The 19489-nt window shown below is 38.6% G+C and overlaps 1 protein-coding gene across 1 annotated transcript in view; it reads left to right on the forward strand.

The window, feature by feature from the left end:
- The window catches only part of LOC105381862 (bicaudal D-related protein homolog), an 84658-nt gene that overhangs the window by 49788 nt on the left and 15381 nt on the right, over positions 1-19489 (forward strand). The window contains exons 2-5 of the mRNA XM_038118882.2: positions 10401-10541; positions 14940-15095; positions 15591-15764; positions 19167-19282. Of these exons, the coding sequence (XP_037974810.2) occupies positions 10401-10541; positions 14940-15095; positions 15591-15764; positions 19167-19282 (587 nt within the window). The remainder of the gene's footprint in view (positions 1-10400; positions 10542-14939; positions 15096-15590; positions 15765-19166; positions 19283-19489) is intronic.

Raw genomic sequence — 19489 nt, forward strand, 5'->3', positions numbered from 1 at the left:
TAATGACGGATTCGTACGTCAATCCCTGTGCTTCGTGTATGGTTAAGACGCGTGATCCCGTTCCTTCTCCATACCCTTGGCTGGTCAGGGTCTCTTTTTCTTCCTGTGTATGCGTCAGGAATAGAGTGTTGGTTTGGGATTTTGGAATTGCTGCGTCTGTAAACCTTTTCAGCTGCAGGGATTGGATACGCGTTGTGGCTGCGTATATGCCTGAGTATACTTCTCTTAGGGCGTATGCAACATCCATGGGGTTTCTGTATGAGCACAACAGCTCCTGGGTGATGTTTGCTACCAGTGTTGGGCGACTGTACCTTAGTTCGAATAGGTTCTCTCTGTCTATGTACGGTAGCTGGTTGATGTCTCCGATTAGAGCAATATCACTGGCACGGGACAGGCGGGCGGCAATTACGATTGCCCCGAAATGGTTCATCAGGGCCTCGTCAATTATCAGGCGTTGGCATCCGACATGTTCTCTAAAGCCGTTTACTAGGACTGATGCCATCGTACGTACCCTAGTTCTAACCATGTCCCCGATCCTATGCGCTAGCCTGTTTCGTATATCGACGGCCGCCTCAGTTGTCGTGGTGATAATGGTGTCTTTGCTCACATCGAAGTTATTTACCACCCAGGTTGTCTTCCCACATCCAGGTACCCCGTTCACCCAAGCGATGGTGGGCATCGTCCAGCTATTCCAGGTAGCGTTAATGGTTTCCGCTTTTGCTAGGATTTTGTCCTCTAGCATAATCCTGGTACACTGAGCTACGACCACCATTTGGTTGTTGTGTGGGAGAGTGAGTTTCGGGATGTTGCGTTCCCAGGGCACGAATCCGCCCGAATCAGGGCCGAATTAAGTTTGTGGTAATTATTGGGTTGAAGACGAAACACTTATACCTACACGAAACTACAGAATAAGTATATCTTCTGAATTTATCATAAAAAGCGTAAACTGCATGATGATAAAGCGCTGTTGAGACGCAGCGTAGTGCGTGTGACTTGTTTGATTCATAATGAAACTTGGGAAAGCTAGGTCAGTGAGGCTAATTTCGTTAGAAACTTCGTAATTTTTTAATAGTTTATTGTATTTTTATTAATATGCGACAGTGTTCTCTCGTATGTATTGTCATCTGTGGCCTCTGTAACAACTTAATTCGTCTGTGTTTTCTACAGTTAATTACTGGTTCTAACTTTTACCGGGTATCCGTATGTAGTGATAGGTAGACGAATATTATAAAAAGTTCCACGATGTCAACGAAATTTAGGCCGTATCCGCACCGCGAATATTTTTCGCGGGGAATTAATTCACAATTCTGTCGTCATAACATCGTTATCATCGTTAACATCGAATACTATAGGAATATCCGCACTTGCAAAAAAACATACAGACGAACTTCGATCGCGGAATATAATTCGCGCGAATTCGGAAAAATATTCCCAGCACACATGGCGAAACGCAACTGCAACGAAACTGCAACTACTAGTTAGTTTTGAGTTGAAACCGGTTTCAAACTATGCAGTTGCGACGTGTGTTGTCTCTCAAAGGTATCTATGGCATAAACTCAAATGAAACTCAAAATTAACTAGTAGTTGCAGTTTCCTTGCAGTTGCGTTTCACCATGTGTGCTGGGCCTTAGGGCCCGGACGCAAAGCAGCAGCGGTCTGAGACTGTTTAGACACCTGCGACTTTTTTATGCCGCCACGTCGCGACGTAGCGTCGTCGTAACGTTGTGTCTTCGTAACTTTGAAGATCACAGACGTTTAGCGACTGAGAGAGATGTCGTTTTTCGTCAACGAATATCTTTTCTCTATCCCAAGGCCGTCTAATCACACGCTTTCAGCGATTATTCACAGAGAACACGGCAATCTGTGACTCTCACTGCGAACACACATCGACCATAATTTATGCAATCACATTCAGACGTGATCACTAACATCGTAATATGATCGACGTGACCAGGGGGAAATTGTGTTAGTAATGTGTGAGATGACATTATATAGTATATCTTAGGGTGCTTTTCAGATGTTTTGATAGAGGCGTTTGGTATCCACCAATCATATTCATTTTTTTACAATGCATAGCACTGCGGCCGCTACAGGTTCGTTATATATATCGACGGCGATAAACTCGTTAATTACACGTTCCGCCGTACACAGTGCTGTATTTATGGCTAATCGCGATATAGTGACGTTTATCTTTGTTGATGACGAACCTGTGCAGCTGGCAGGAACGGATTGTGCATTAAGTACTAGTTCTCTAATTCTTTAATTACGAATTAGTAAGAAAGTCTAACATTTATTTATTAACAATACTATATCAATCGTTGATTTAACCTCTGAATACAGGAAATGAACTTTGAGATTATGCAACTCACAAAAATCATCAGATTCACCTTGAGTCATTATTTTTAATTACAAACCACGGTGTTATTATTTCATACCTACGGTTAATGTTACTACAAAAATGCTGGTTTCATTTTCATCAAGTAATTAATGCTATTGCACGACGGTAGTTGTATCGTGTCATAAGTAGTAAATATACCTACTTTCTTATAATAGCATTTTTTTCCGAAATCACAGAATAAGCAGATTACAGGAGCATCTGATCGAAAAAGGGGAATTCATAAGTTTGCAAGTGCTACTGGTGTTGCAATCAGATTGGCGGCTACTGTACTGGATGTAGGTAGGTACTAATACAATATCCGACCAATGCACAATTTGAGAATGTAATATTTAATCAAGAAAGTGTGAAAGTGTCTTGAGTGCATAATCTCAGGAGTTGTAATGATCAAGTCAACTCCACTATGTAATTTATGGTCATTTATTACTAATAATCATAGATCCTGTGAGATCAATCATACGGTTTAACTCATTGAAAGGTAGTAAATCAAATTTCATATCTCCTTTCTTAATATACATATAATATCAGAGTGTAGTATCACCTTAAAAAAACCGGCCAAGTGCGAGTCGGGCTCGCGCACAAAGGGTTCCGTAGCAGCAAATATAATTTACAGTTAAATCAACCTATCTCAAAAACTATAAGAGATACTTTGATCAAACCAAAAATCGTTGAAAGAGTTAATTAGCATGCATCACCTCTATTTTTTTTAGAATTTTATACCCCGTAGTTATAAAAATAGAGGGGGGGGGACATACTTTTTACGACTTTGAGAGCTGATATCTCAAAAACCGTTCACTTTAAGAAAAATGTTTTTTAGAAAACTTTATATCATTTTAAAAGACCTTTCCATTGATACCCCACACGGGTATGTACATTGAAAAAAAAAATTTCATCCCTCAGTTACATGTATGGGGGGCCCCACCCCCAATTCTTTTTTTTACTATTTAGTGTCATATTTTTGTAGCGGTTCATACAACACATATTCCCATCAAATTTCATCACTGTAGTACTTATAGTTTCCGAGTAAATCGGCTGTGACAGACGGACAGACGGACATGACGAAACTATAAGGGTTCCGTTTTTGCCATTTTGGCTACGGAACCCTAAAAACCGACGAATAATCGGTAATGATGCAATTCGGACGGTCGACTGGTGTAGTGGTAAGTGACCCTGACTGCTAAGCCGAAGGTCCCGGGTTTGATTCCCGGCTGGGGCAGATATTTGTCTTCGGGTCTTGGGTGATGATATTTATATTTAATATGTATATTTGTGTAGATATATCAGCTGTCCGTTACCCATAACACAGGCTCTGCCTAGCTTGAGGTCGGATGGCCGTGTGTAAGATGTCCCCACATATTTATTTAATTAAAAGCTTCAGCAATTTTAAGGAACGAACACTTACCTTCATCGAAACATAACATGACATACTACCATAACTATTGTATGTATGTTTGCTCCTTTATAGCTAGTTAAACTAGATAAAATTGGGATAACAATAATAGTTATTACACATCAAAATATCAACACACAGGAATTATAATGTAATAAAAATGTTATCACTTCTGCAGAGAAAGTGTGGAATGAATGCGAAAGTGCAAGATCAGTTAAGACCATGAGCAATCTCATTACGAAAACACAAGATTACCATCTTGGACATAACTTATTCTAGTTTTCCCTAATTGTCTTAGCTTAGAATCGGAACTGCACTATATTTATTTATTTATTTAACTCTTTTTTGTACAAATATTACAAATAAAAGTACAAAGGGTGGACTTAACGCTAAAAGCATTTTCTGCCAGTCAATCCGCAGGAGGTACAGGAAAAATAGGTGTAACAAGGTGTACAAAAAAGAATACTATACGTAGGTTCTTAAAAATAAATCAATAGAGCTACAAGATCCTAAGCTAAATTAATAACTACTGTTTATAAAATTCTGAGTTAGGTACGAGACAATAATTATAATGAATGATATACAGGAAGGTATACTGAAGGCCTGAAACTAACCGTCGTTAGCGTGTATATCCTGTGTTAAATTATTTATTACTGATAGGTTAGTATTCATTAAAACTCATGACAATTAGTGTATCATATACTTACTATCAGAAATCTTAGTTAAGATTTCCATGTTCATTATAGATACTTACATAGTTCATATTCCATTATGTACAAGTACATTAAGTCACATGGCAAATATAGATATCACATTATGTGCCACACGCATAGTAAAGTTAACTAGTTTGTTTCCCGCCTTTCATGAGTTTTTTAGGATATAGCTGAGTAGGTACTTACAGAAAAGTACATGATCATTGTTATGTTAGCTTTATTGTTGGGGTGCACAAAATGATCCTTCTCGAGTAACATACTGTTAGTCTGGGGAGTCAGTAACTGACGCTGACTGGTCACTAATTCAGTACCATAAAGTTCATTTAGCTGTTCATTTGCCACCGACACTATAATATGTAAGAAGATATAATCTAAGCTGAAGATTATTATTATTTACAGGCTCCGCTTCTACATGTGGTTTTGGTAATGTTATACAATACATAGGTACATGTAAACTAATACACCATTTAAAAAATATTCTCCTTCAGACTATGGTACTTAGGGGTTTTTTCAAGTGACTCAACACTTACAGTGGAAAAACGCATTTATTCGCAATTTCCACAATACAATACGATTGATCGTGCGACTATCGAGTTTAGTAATCGATTATTCAATCGATTTGCATCGGTGACGTGTGAATCGAATTATTTTGCGTGTTGACGAGAGAGTAGGAGAGAAGGCTAGGTTTCATATCATTCATCATCATCATCATCACGACCCATTACGTCCCCACTGCTAGGGCACGGGTCTCCTTCCAATGAAGGAAGGGTTTAGGCCTAGTCCACCATGCTGGCCAAGTGCGGGTTGGTGGACCCCAACACAAGCAAGCTTGTGCTGAGAGAGTTGTCGGGTAAGTGGGCAACCCGACTGTCAGATGTTTTCAAGCCGCCCGAAGGCCTCTGACTTGGCTTAACGACTGCTGCCGAAGCAGCAACCGGGACCCACGGCTTAACGTGCCGTCCGAAGCACGGAAGCGTCCAGAAAAGCACCACTTGAAATTGGTCACCCATCCAATGGCTAACCGTATCAGTTTTTGCTTAACCTCAGCGATCAGTTACGATCACTGAGGCCCGCTCGACTACGGACGCTTCATATCATTAATAACTGTAAATTTAATATACACTAAACTGCTCACGACTGTAATCCCCGAAGGGGTAATGTTATAGGTCGAGATAAATTCTTTTTCGCTTAGGAATAATAAGGTGCTAATATGTCACTGGAACTTTTTCGTTGCTTGTTAGTGTACTTACAATACCAACACTGTAATCTCGTGACAAGGGAGAATGTTCTAGCACTTTTTGCCCAGATTTCGTGTGCTAAACCGCCAGTTATTCCCTCAACATTGCTAATGACGTACTTACTCCGTACTTACACAAGAACCTGTGGGAACCAACATTTCCTTACAAAGTATTGTTTCAGTTTAACGCCTACACTTGCTCAATTGGGTAATCATTGGAAAATGTTCATTTGTTTTCTTGTGATCATTGTTGCACGTTATGTCTTATCTTGTTATTTGCCTATGTAGTCGTTTTGATATCTACTGTGTGACGGATTTATTTAAACCCTTTTGTATGTGTATCAAGCTTGATTGTGTTGGTGTCCTCCGACCTGCACTAGGCCCGCGTGCTGGCGGACTAAAACCCTTTCTTCGTTGGAAGGAGACCCGAGCCCCAGCAGTGAGACATGATGGGTTAATTGTGATGCGTTAGAAACTTTGTTGGTCACGTGACTTTTTACTATGGAGAATGTTTTTTTTTCGCGAATTTTGAAATTCTGATTTCAGTTTCGGGTGTAGGTATACCATGCTGCACATGTAGGTTTCGGTATAATATACCCTTTTTGCAACATCCTGTATATGTATGAAGTTTCTGAGCACGGGAACGGTGGACTCTGTGTTTGACACTAATTACTTCGTAAATATTACTTAGAAGTTCTAAGACTGTGGATTTAGCAATGGCAATCGAACTATGAAAGGCTGGAAGTGTTATCCGATAGGTACTACAATATAGCCTTCAAACTTTGCATGTTGCAGTCAATGCGATCATGATCCGAAGACTAATGTGAGTGAAAGTGGCTGGCTAACATCAATCTAACGCTATATGATACCGTCAAACTTGATTAGCATGCAGTATGCGAAAAGGCCGGTGACAATGCTTATGGCATTGGTGAGGATGAGAGGTACTAAATGTTTTCTTCTTCTTCAAAACTAAGGATCTAAAACTTTAAAATGGCCGCCATTTCTAGAATATTGAGATTTGGCCCCACTATGGGGGTGTTTTCTCGATGAAATCACTTGTAGAATACACCCTTAAAGTTTGTCGGGTTCGAAAAACAACACATTGTATATTATTATTTTATTATGTACTAACTGTACCCGCTTGCTTTGCTTTTCCTTTCCCGTGGGAAATTCGAGATAAAAGGTAGGTAGCCTTTATGTTCATCCTGGGAATCATACCTAGTCAGTTTTTAGATTTCAGGTAGGTAGTCATCCTTTTCAGTTCATCAATTATCACAAAATCAGTCACTGCACGGTCGCACCTAGCCGCTTCTCATAATCCGTAAGAAATTGATTATAAGAGCGCCTCTGTATTTTGGAAGGCTCGTTAAGCTTTTAGTTCCAGCGACCCTATCGCGAAGTCAAAATGAAATAAAATTTGTGTGCAGGTACTATTCGTAAGATCTATCCATCTAATTAGTGTCAAATTCGTCGAAAACGATTGTCAATACAAGTTCGCGATAGGTACACTGTTGTTTCTGTAGATTACGCGGTTAGAGTGATCTGAGGTCCTAGTGGGAGTTTAGCTCACCGTCCGAGCAGTGAAAAGTACGACTGTTAGCATAGCACGGGGCGCAAGACGCGCACGTCAAGATGACGATATAACATATCAAAACCTATGACCCAAGCTATGCACATCAGACAGATAGATACACAGAACACCCCACTTTTTCGTCGGCGGTAAAAAGGTAAAGTTTCCTAAAAAAAGGTTCTTCAAAATGTCGCTAACAAGGATGCATAATGATTGATGATCATTACTGTGCGACACAATGAAATCCACTCTAATGTTATGTGTCGAAATCCGCACTGTCCATTAAATTTATAAGCATACATTACTGTAATTTTAACTTATCTAAAGGTCTTTTTGAGCATTTGTGTCCTTCAATATTTTTAATGCAAGTCGTGACTATTGTACCTATACCTCTACTTATATACTTTACACTGAAACTCAAATCAAATCTAGACTAGGTAAGTATTCTAGACAATATCTAAGTGCTGTGTTAAACAATAAAACATCTGCTTAACTAGAAACTCCGCGGAAACAAGGTTCACGAGCTTCCATGTAAAAACCACATAAAAACCGAATTAATAACACAATAGATAGTGACATTCTGTAGCAGGAAGAAAGCATAACATGGAATGACAAATGAATGGAAAAAATCATCTCATTGTGATGGATCGGATCAACGAACTGGCTAGAAAGTATTTTAGAAGAACCATAGTTTGTGGGAACATCGTTCATAGCCTTTTGTTTGTCGCGTACACTTCTAAAGTAATATTAAAAATGTCAGTCCAAAATTAGTAAGAAAATTTCACCGATTCTAAGCAAATTTTAATGGAACAATTTAATTATGTATATTGATGGGTGACCTCAATTAACCTGTGCAACATATTAATTTGATACACCTTAGTAATTCATCTTCAAACTCACCCATATTGCCATTAGATAGTGGTAGTCGATAAATTAAACCTAACTGCACTATAAACACCTAGAAATGCTACATTTCCACCTTAGCCTGACTTGTGAAGAGAACTCTAACATTCATTCCATTATCTGTCCATCTGGGAACAAAGAATGGAGTAAAAGTGACATGTAAGTAGGTAGATGAGCAGATATACTCTGATTCATCCAAAGAGGTTATGGTTCAGATGATCGCGTAAACTGTTGATCTCTGAATGGAGAGCATGTAGGTCGTCTATGCTGTGGTGTGCAGCCAGCCAGTAGTAGCTTTTCTAACTTCTCTATCTTTGTAATCTATGGTAGGTGTGTGTTTATTTTTTAATTATGCTCGCGATTGTGATGTCTTAGGCTGTACCTATCTAGGTTAACTTTACTACCCTCATTTATATTCTTTCTATGTCCGTATCTTGCCGACGTCTGGTCGTCATCGTCTTCTTGTCGTTTCGACGACAAACTAAGTCACTATGACCAAGTCTTATTTTTTCACTATATTATTGCATCTTTGTACCTTATTTACTTGTTTATGTGATATCTTACACTATAATATTATTCGTCATCAAAAGACCTCGGTATATTGTTGGAACAGTTGCTCAAAGACAAATGTCGGCCGATGACGCCATGCTGCTTTCTTTTGTTTTTAAACAAATATGGCAGCCAGGGCCAGCTTTTTATTTGGTATTTTCATTTTTATTCTGCGTAAATGATCATGAGCTTGTGCATTAGGTATTGTTTATTCATTTTATATTATTTATGCTTTACTTATTACCAGTATTGTCCGATTAAGTTGCCACCACCTCAGCTGTGTAGAGAATGCTATCACAATAATATGATAGTTTTAAAAAGTTACTTATAAATTATATTCATAAACTCACCCAAAATATCCGCTTTGCATAAGTAGTTTAAAAAGTATATCATGTGTATGCGTATTGTCAATGTCCTCACAATAGTATCACAAATTAGTATCATGCATTTAAACGCACCGAACTATGATAAAAGGTAGGTATTTTATTTTATTATTATACGCCATCTTTGTTATTTTCATCTTCGAGTTTTTCCGACGCCGCAACTTTAAACCAAAACACGGATCTCCTTTTGTTTCTTTTTTTCTTTCGCTTTCTTTATAATCCGCGTGGCAAAGGTTTGTGCCTCAAAAAGCCACATAGCTAAATAATAATAATAATAAATATAGGTTTGTTTACTTATCACTTAGCTATATATTTAATGCAGGAAAATTTAGTGTCTACTATTGAGAGATCTCTGTATAGATTTAGTAATTCAAGAATATGAGTTTAAAGTGACATAACTAAATCAAAATAAATTAATTAAACCACCTCGTTAGTTACGCTACGGAAAAAAACAAAGAGTGTCTAGTTGAGCGCAAAAACAATTTCCTTCCTTTCTTATAATTACCGTGAATAAGTACAGACTGTATTTCCTATAAAAAAACTAATAAACAACTAGGTTAGGTATACCTACGCAACTAGACTTTAACCTTTAGCCCCAGTTTCACCATACTCTGTTAGATCATAACAAGGGATTAGTTGTTAACTTTTGACACATCTGGAATTTAATATGGATATGACGTATAATATAACTGATGACATTACAATTTATAATGTAACAGGGGTGTTAATGATCTAACAGACTATGGTGTAACTGGGGTTTAGTATCTATCAGTCATTAAGCCTAGTCAGAGGCCTTTCGGCAGCTTGAAAACAACTGACAGTCGGGTTGCCCACTTACCCGACAACTCTCTCAGCGCTAGCTTGCTTGTGTTGGGGTCCATAAACACGCACTAGGCCAGCGTGGTGGACTAGGCCTAAAACCCTTCTTTCATTGGAAGGAGACCCGTGCCCCAGCAGTGGGGACGTGATGGGTCGTGATGAACGCCATCTCTTTCTGACACTACCAGCTAGAGCAGCATGCAAGCTCAGGCGCTCTCTCACCCCTCAGCTCACTGTTCCACCAGCACTAACGCCATCTCTCTCTCTCCCCAGGAGTTAGAGCTATGTCTGTCCCTCCCAGTATTTCTCCATAAGCATAACTAACGCCGCCTCTTTCTTCCCTCATCAGTTAGAGCTATCTCTGTCCCTCCCCAGTATTTCATCAGCAGCACATTGTACATTAGTACTATTAACACTAACGCCATCCCTCTCTCTCCACAGGAGTTGGAGCAGGAGAAGCACCTACTCCGGCGGCGGCTGGACACGGCTCAGGGCGAGTACGAGGCGAGGCTGCTGGAGCTGCACAATGACATCAAGCACCTCACCACCAGGATCGACTCCAAGGATAACTCTGTTAAACAGGTATGTGGGGTGTAGTGGAGCGATTGGTTAGATACTAGGGGTTAGCTACTGGCTAAAGTGCACACCCGAGTGATGGTTGCACGACTCGGAAAATTTTAAAATGAAATATGAAAAATTCCTAAGTATTATTGTTTTATCTCTATACACCATTTTTTTGAACGTGTAGTCTTTTTGTTAGCCAGTGTTTTTTGTTAATTTCACAAAAACCATGACTGTAAGTTGTTTTGGAATATCAAGTGGTGTGACCATCTTTTGGGTGTAGATAGCCCGTGGCACAGGGAATATAGTAAGTAAAAACAAAACAATAACACCTTCGCGACACCGAAGGGTAGTAGGTATCCACTCGTGCAACTACGCATTTATTGTAAAAGACATAAGTACCTACTACATATACTCGCGACTGTAATCCCCGCAAGCGAGTCACCCGCTTTTTCGCTGTACATTTGTACTCACGTGATAGGTCGCGAGCGGTATCGTCGTTATTGAATGAGTACAATGCACTGTAGAAGACATTAAAGCATATAAGTACAATCAAGTGAAATAGCTACGCTTTTCAAATTACTTAAGCCATAAACTAATAATAGAAAAGAAAAGCATAGCCTCAATACAGTAATGGTTCTCCCATTTCAATGAACCAATCAAATATAATGGCATTGAGAGGCACATAATATAATACTTATATGAAATAGTAATAACTATCATCTTTTAATCAAAGCATCAATACACTTAGTTCGCACCTAGCAAGTAGCTAGCTACTATCAAATTATTGAAACAATACGAATTATAATTGTCTGTGGTTCCGTAGTAACATTTTTTATGTATATCTTGCCTATGATCTTGTGTAGACATGGTGTAGAGGTACTGTACTACCACTACTACCTATCGAGGATATTTTCACATTTGTAGCTAATAGCTATGGGTAAATAGATAATGGGCGCAGTTATTCACCTCTGCCTACCTTGAAGGAAATGCAGGCGACATAGATTATAATAAAGTTTCCACATAAGTATAATTATTATTAAGAATGAACAATTTTTTTTGTTTGTAATGATAAAGGTTTATTGGTAAAGCAAATTTGTACGGAACCTTAAAATATAAATGAGATTGTGAAACGCAACCGAAGGCCAATATTTTTAGCTTCCCTATCATATTTCAAACAGAAGCCAATAACGATCAGTCGGTATTATTAAAATTTTGTATAGGTACATATATAATTTGATGTTTATATTTTGAAATAGTATGAATCAAACTTTAGATTGGTATTCCAAACATGACTCTTGAACTTGACAATGATTTCACAACTAAAAGGTATCATGTGAAAATGAAAAAACACACTATTAAAAAAATGCTATACCCAAATAAGTAACTAAGTTCATTGTAATAAAAATAAGCGAACAAGGCATGGAACCCATATAAAGTCTCGTACCAGCAACATGTTTGCCAAATGAGGCGTGCTAAGCCGATTTTGATGATGTTCTATAATCAACTTAGGGAAACACGTTTTGCACATGTATTTCTGGTCAAATGTTAACCAAATTATTTGGTAATTGGATAAAAGTATTGTTGGTTACCTAGTGAGTTATGATATCGATATCGTCATATTGTGGGTTCATAAAATTGGATTATATACAGCAGTAGGGATTTAAATAACTACCAAAAAGGATAGCTTTACAAGAAAAGATTGGGAATGCATCTTACCAGCTGGAGCGATACATATATAGGCAGGGTAGGGTATACGTACGTTAGGCTGTCCCGTCAGACCTTTTTTTATTTTCCTAACACAATACCTCTTAAAAGTTGCGTATTGGGTCATATAATCATCACTATAGTTTTTGTTATTTTTTTAAAAAATATTTTCAAAGCTTTACCGATGCTAAAATTTTTCAAAATTTTAATTTTTTTTTAATATCCAAAATACCTAATTTTGTCATCTGAACTGAATTTACAAAATAATGTGCTTTTAGTGTATGTGAATGTAATAACAAATGTCAAGATCATCGATATTTGGATCAGAACTTACAATTCCAATCGTGACTAAAGAGCGAGTTATTCAATTACTGAAGTTTCACTTCGAAAAATACCTAAAATTGAAAAGATACCGCTAAAACTAACAAATTTATAGCTATTACATAAAACTGATGTATTTTAAAGAGTATTCTGAAAAAAATAAACTTTTGTGTCTGTATTTTTTTTCTTCTTTTGTATGAAAGTTACAAAAATTCAAAGTGAGGTAGGGCCCCCAATATAATATGAAATTCATTTTTTTTTACTATTCCGTAATCAGTGTATTATTACGCAAGTTTTGGTACCTATTGTGATACTGTAGCTAGAAAACGAAATTTCCCCATGCAACGACGGGACAGCCTAACGTACATGTGTATCACGGGTCCACTTTACATGCGAGAAAACGTAAACTTCCATAGTAGGTATGCACAATGCACATACTGTCAAAGCCTGTAGTAAGTGTAGACCTACAGGTTTATTGAAACCAAAAAACTTCAATAGTTTATCTGCGGACACAGACCGACACACCAACACACGTCAACCTTAGACTACATCTCTTTTTCTTTTAAGGGTTACAAAGACTACTAAATATACTAATTAACATGATAGTAAGGTACCGTCTGAGACGGCAGAGAGCTACATTTATTTTAGGAGGTCAAGGGAAAACCAAAGTTTCCATTTCACGAGCATTGAGTGAGGTAGGTGTCGAGTAAACTCATTATTTTTTTACTGGAGCATAAAAACTTTTGTTTAACTTTTTACTCATTAAGGTTTTTTTTGTGTCACCGCATTCGGTGTGTCCGAATTCTAATCAGTTTGTGTCTTATTCTTATTGAGTAAACTAAGCTAAAAATGTAAAACTGTGCGCTAAAGCACAGTGATTGAAAATTTTACCGTAAGTACCTAAAGCTATTTTAACCTTGGTCAATCTAGCCACGTCTAGATAGGTACACTAACTATAATCTAACTATAATTTAAATTAGTGTTAACCATTGGAGGAATTTGTGTCTGTTAAATTAATAAAACATTCTTATTACTCCTTCTACATTTACGAACACTCACACAAATTAGTTTGTTTTCAGACCAACCTCAATTAATTAACCTTGGAGCTTTCAGAGTGGTATAATCTGTGACGTAATTCAGTAGCACCCATTTATACACAAAATAAGCTTCTGATTGTAGTGTATGTAGTTAAGTAAGGCATAATATTAACCGTTCACCTTTATTTTGGGAAATACCTACACTGAGAGCAGAAGAGACTTGAAGATGGCCTTGAAAGTAGAAAGATTGATCCAATTTTACTTAACAAAACAACAATGAATGCATCAACAAAAATTTACTGTCTCATTTCTGTCGCTGAACCAAATCTGACATCAAATCAACCTACCGGCAGTATGTACATAGTAGTAAATAGACTTTCCAAAACAGAATTTATACCTACGTAGGTATAGTAATCCACACCACAGCAGTATGCGAGGTCTAAGATTATATCAAAGGAAACCACATCCTCCCTATTTACCCCATCCTGCCAGATACAGTACCACAGAAACATAATATCCATCTATTTGTCAAAGACATCCTGAGATGCATTTTCATAACTGGCTGCTTTAGCCGGCCATTGAGATGTGTCGAAATATGGTTACGGATCGCGGATTCTGTCCTTCAGTAAGCTTATGTTGCTGTAGCATTTTAGATTCTCTTGTGTTGTTACTGTAGAGCTATTTTTGCTGTTCGTTTTTAAACTAAATCCATGCTAGAAGATTTTAAAATCTATTGTGAGTAAGTTTAAAGATAGATTTTGAATGAAACTAATGGATTTTTGGTAACATGCATTTGATAAACTCGACGTGGTGTTGCTGGTAGGTTTAACAGCAATTATTCGGTTCTAGTATCTGAGTTTGTAAATTGATCTCTTTTTGTAACAAGTGTTGTTTAGATATTCATCAGCATTTTTTATGCATAGTGGTATTTTATTGGTGAATTTGCCGGAGCAGGTCTTTGTACCTTTCGCCATGGTATGACTCGGTAATCGTAAAAACATTTACCTAAGTAGCTAGTGTAAGCTGCGGGAAGTCCTCCATGTACTACGTAACTATAGTATAAGTTATTGTTATTAGTGGGATTTATCTATCCTACACCCTATACTCTGAAGACACTACGACCTATATATAATAGTTTCAAAACAATCTAAGGGCCCGAACACAACACTGCGTTGCGACGTCGCATCAAGCCCTGAAAAACTGTCAAAACCGATATTTTTCGATGCGACGTCGCAACTCAGTGTTGTGTACGAGCCCTAAGACTGTCGTGTCACAGTTGAACTGCCTTTTCTTCATCCGCCCTTATCTATATCCCCACCTTAACCATTCCATACTAACCAACCCTTCCTTCCAGCGCGACGAGGAGAAAGCCGGGCTCATCGCGGAGCTGACGGCACAGAACTCGCGGCTCACGACGCAGCTGCAGCAGTCCTCGGCCACCGAGGCCGCCCTGCTAGCGCAGCTGGAGGGGCTGAGAGACCAGTGTTCTATGAGGAAGACCAGTTTACAGGTGAGAGGATGAGCAGCCTACAGGTGAGAGGGTGAGAGGCCACCGTGCGGCTGCAACAGCAGTGCTCGAAGGGTTAAGAGACCAGCAGTGCTCGTGGAGTTAATTTCCTTGTAGGGTCTAAACTGCCATGGGCATGGTAAGCATGGATATATTCCCTCCAGGCTGCGGATTGGTGGGTAAACATTTCTTTCTGTTCTGTGCCATCATAGACAGGCAAGGACTTGTCGTTCCAGACATGCAATCCGATTTGATGGCTTGGTGACCACCCTTGGAAATGACCCAACACACCAGGGCGTCGCAGAATAAAATAAGAGAAGCCCGGACTTGGTCGCTAACATCTTGCTACAATGTTCATTTCGATGGCATTCAATATATTCACTATTACACACCACCATCAACCTTTCACAGGGTAATTCGCCTAAGCTGGTGAACCAAAACCACACTACCCAACAAATATTGTACCTACCCAATCTATAACCCCTTCCTCTCCCCCAGGACCACGTGTACAGCCTGGAGTCCCTGAAGGCGGAGCTGGCGCTGGTGAGCGACAAGAAAGCGGACCTGGAGCGGCGACTCACCACCAGCCTCAGCGACAAGGAACAGCTGATGCAGCAGCTGGATGAGGCTAATGATAGGCTGGCTGCGCTGGAGAGGCAACTGAAGGAGCAGGTGAGATGGGTGATGGGGTTTGAGAGTTCAGCTGTAGATACACGGGTTCGTTACCGACATAAATACACGTCACTATATCGCGATTCGCCAAAATACGACGCTGTGAATGTTGATATGCGCATTAAACGAGTTTATCGACGTCGTGAACGAATCCGTGTAACGGCAGCAGGGTTGATTTTGTGATGAGCTATAAAATGCTTTGTGGTCAATAGGGTTAAGGTTTAAAATACGCGAACTGTCATGTAATAGTCTCTGCTGTTTTTCCATTTTCGATTTTCATACCATGGAGACTACCTATGTTATGTTTATGGTATGTTTCATGCAACAAGATAAGGTCGTGGCTAGCGCAGGTAGCGTTTAAAACATCGTTTATATAAAGCTAGACTGAGTCTCCTGTACTTTGTCCTACATTGTGTAGATACTATTATAAATAATAAATAATAATAAATAAATTTATTTATTGGCCATAAAAAAATTTAAGTACAACAAAGAATTTTACATCATGTAAACAGTAAAAGTAATTAACAGTTTGTTTACTGAACAAAAGAAAACATAAAATTCTGGTTTGGTTACTGATGCCTAAGCTAGGTAAAACCTGTATTATAGGCAACAGTGCCATCCCGCAAATTAAACTAGGTACACAGATATGGTATTTACTCCGTTACTGTTAATTGGAACTAATAGAGTAGGTGCAACAGTATTGTAAGTATAACTAAACAGCCAGAACATAAAAATAAAGTAGAATTTACCTACTTAAAATTAAACACAAATCACAAAATTTATATAAAAATAAGGTTACTATTAATTTATAAGTTTACTAAACACAAATTTACTATTAAGTTAAATGAAAGTTTATCTTGTGGACAAAAGTAAATCTTCCGTATCATCATAAGAAAGATCTTGAAGAATTTCAGTTAGTTTATTTTTACAGCTAGTTTTATTAAGATTTTTTATCATCGCTATTTTGCTTAACTTATTATAGAGAAAACTACCAAGATAACAAGTGAATCTATGTGTAAAAAACCGGCCAAGTGCGAGTCGGGCTCGCGCACAAAGGGTTCCGTAGCAGCAAAATTACAGTTAAATCAACCTATCTCAAAAACTATAAGAGATACTTTGATCAAACCAAAAATCGTTGAAAGAGTTAATTAGCATGCATCACCTCTTTTTTTTAGAATTTTATACCCCGTAGTTATAAAAATAGAGGGGGGGGGACATACTTTTTACGACTTTGAGAGCTGATATCTCAAAAACCGTTCACTTTAAGAAAAATGTTTTTTAGAAAACTTTATATCATTTTTCCATTGATACCCCACACGGGTATGTACATCGAAAAAAAAAATTTCATCCCTCAGTTACATGTATGGGGGGCCCCACCCCCAATTCTTTTTTTTACTATTTAGTGTCATATTTTTGTAGCGGTTCACACAACACATATTCCCATCAAATTTCATCACTGTAGTACTTATAGTTTCCGAGTAAATCGGCTGTGACAGACGGACAGACGGACAGACGGACAGACGGACATGACGAAACTATAAGGGTTCCGTTTTTGCCATTTTGGCTACGGAACCCTAAAAAATGGTTGAATTTGACTATGTTGTACACTCTGTCTGCACGACGTCTACCTAATGAACTCGGATTAGTTTTGTGCTGTATTAAACATACTTGGCGGACAAAAAGCTGACGGACAGTCAGTAGGTTTGTCTTTTTGTACAACAGAGTGGTTGGGTGTCTATATGGAAGGAAATGGCTAACCTTAAGTATAGCCCGTTGCGCTCTTTCTAAGATAATCAAGTGAGTCTTGGCTGCTCCTCCCCATGTATCGATGCAGTATGTCAGCAAAGACTGACATAAAGCGAAATAAACCATTCTGATCAATTTAGTGTCAGCAACATGTCGAATATTTTTAAAAACAACGATCAGTTTCCTAATACGATTCGATAATTGTTGAATATGGGGCAGAAATTTAAGGTGTCTATCCAATACTACACCCAAGTACTTAATTGTCGGTACATTTTCAATTTTCGGACAATTGCATGCGACTAAAGGAAACCTGTGACAGTCAGATTGATGAGCAGTAATGAGATAATTTAGACGGTTCGCAGGTTGGGAACTTTTAAGTATAGTGAATGGTAGATATTTGGTTTTATCAGGGTTTAAACTAAGCAGATTTTGACGTAAGCAAGTGGATACGTAATAACAGAGTCTTCTGGTAGGCCTAGTTCTGTGCTTTGATGTTAGCACATCAAGCCTACGGAAAACATAAAGATAATTTACCAGCGCATAGCTGTTACAAAGGTATAATTTAAAAAATAACCTTTGAGCGTAAAACTTTGAACAATAGAGTGCAATTAAAAGCACATCGTGCCTCTACGACCCTGTATAACAAAGCATGTTAAATAATTTTCGTCTTTATTTCCCTCTACTATAGATACTGTAGTCCCTTAGTGCCAAATTGAGGAGGAAAGTTAATTTGCAAATGCTCGGACAGAATAAAATACGTGTCCAAACCTTGAAAGATTTCGGTTAGACCTTCTGCGTACATTTCTCATCATCTATATCATTTGTCTTAATGGTGCGTACGTCTTTCGTAACCTTAAATAAAACTAATGATGATTTTAGAGAGATACCGATCTTTAGATTCAAATTGCCTACTGGATTACACCATGTAGTCTATGTAACATAAAGCCTTTTACATGGATGATCTTTAGCAATTGACACGTCAATGCTGATTTCTTGAATGACGTGCTAATTTTAAGTTCAAGCTGTGAGTGCATTATCTATTTATCTGAGTATTGCTCAATAATTCGGATGAGTTCTTGCGTTCTCCAGTCACGCGCGAGTTGCAATAAGTCACCAGTGATCGTGCCTTTTATCGTTTTGAATGAGAGAAGCTTTTTGACCAAAAAACTGGAACGGTTGCCGCGGAATAATACAAAAAGTTACAGCTTTATAAAAATGGTTGCTAGGTAGTTGCAGATCGAAAATGCGCTGTTTGTGGAAGTAACAGGCGATAAAAATACTTAGACCTTTCATTGTAGGTGCTTTTATAAAAATATATTTTATGTAGGTTTTATTTATATTTTACGCTGGGTACATCTTTAAAAATCTCTTGAAAGGCTGTAGGTGGGGACCTAACTTTATATTCACTGTCGAATAACCAACAAACCTTTGGCCCTCATAATTTGTACGTAGTTTATGGGCAAAACGTGCAAGGGTCAATCGACTGTAGATAAACCGTTTCAGACTCTTCCAGGCACTAAGACCAGCTTCCAATCTATAACCGCAACGAACAAACAAGCAAGGCTAAATACCTCCATAGCTAGCTAACCCTCTCTTTCTCTCCAGCACCAAAATTCGTCCACGTTTATGATCTAACCCACTCTTCCCCCCCACCAGGAGATGCTCTACCACAACACACTGAAGGAGCTGGAGCGCCTGCAGCGGTCCCACGACACGCTGGCGGAGCGCCTCGGAGCGCCCGACGCCACCGACGCGCACGACGCCACCGCCAGGTATGAACCTTGTTGCTGTCACAGTAGAGGTCAAGCAGCTGGAGCGCCTGCACGAAACTGCACCTTATATTATTCTGCTGTCACATGCAGCGTGTCTTTTAGAGGTGTAGGCAAGCTGGCGAAGCGGCTTCTTATTGCTGTTTCTTGAGGGATTTGGCCGAAATTAAGTGCCGTCGCTTTTTCCGATCTTAAACCAGCTTATACCCT

This window comes from Plutella xylostella, chromosome 16, assembly GCF_932276165.1.
Source record: "Plutella xylostella chromosome 16, ilPluXylo3.1, whole genome shotgun sequence".
Lineage (NCBI taxonomy): Eukaryota > Metazoa > Arthropoda > Insecta > Lepidoptera > Plutellidae > Plutella > Plutella xylostella.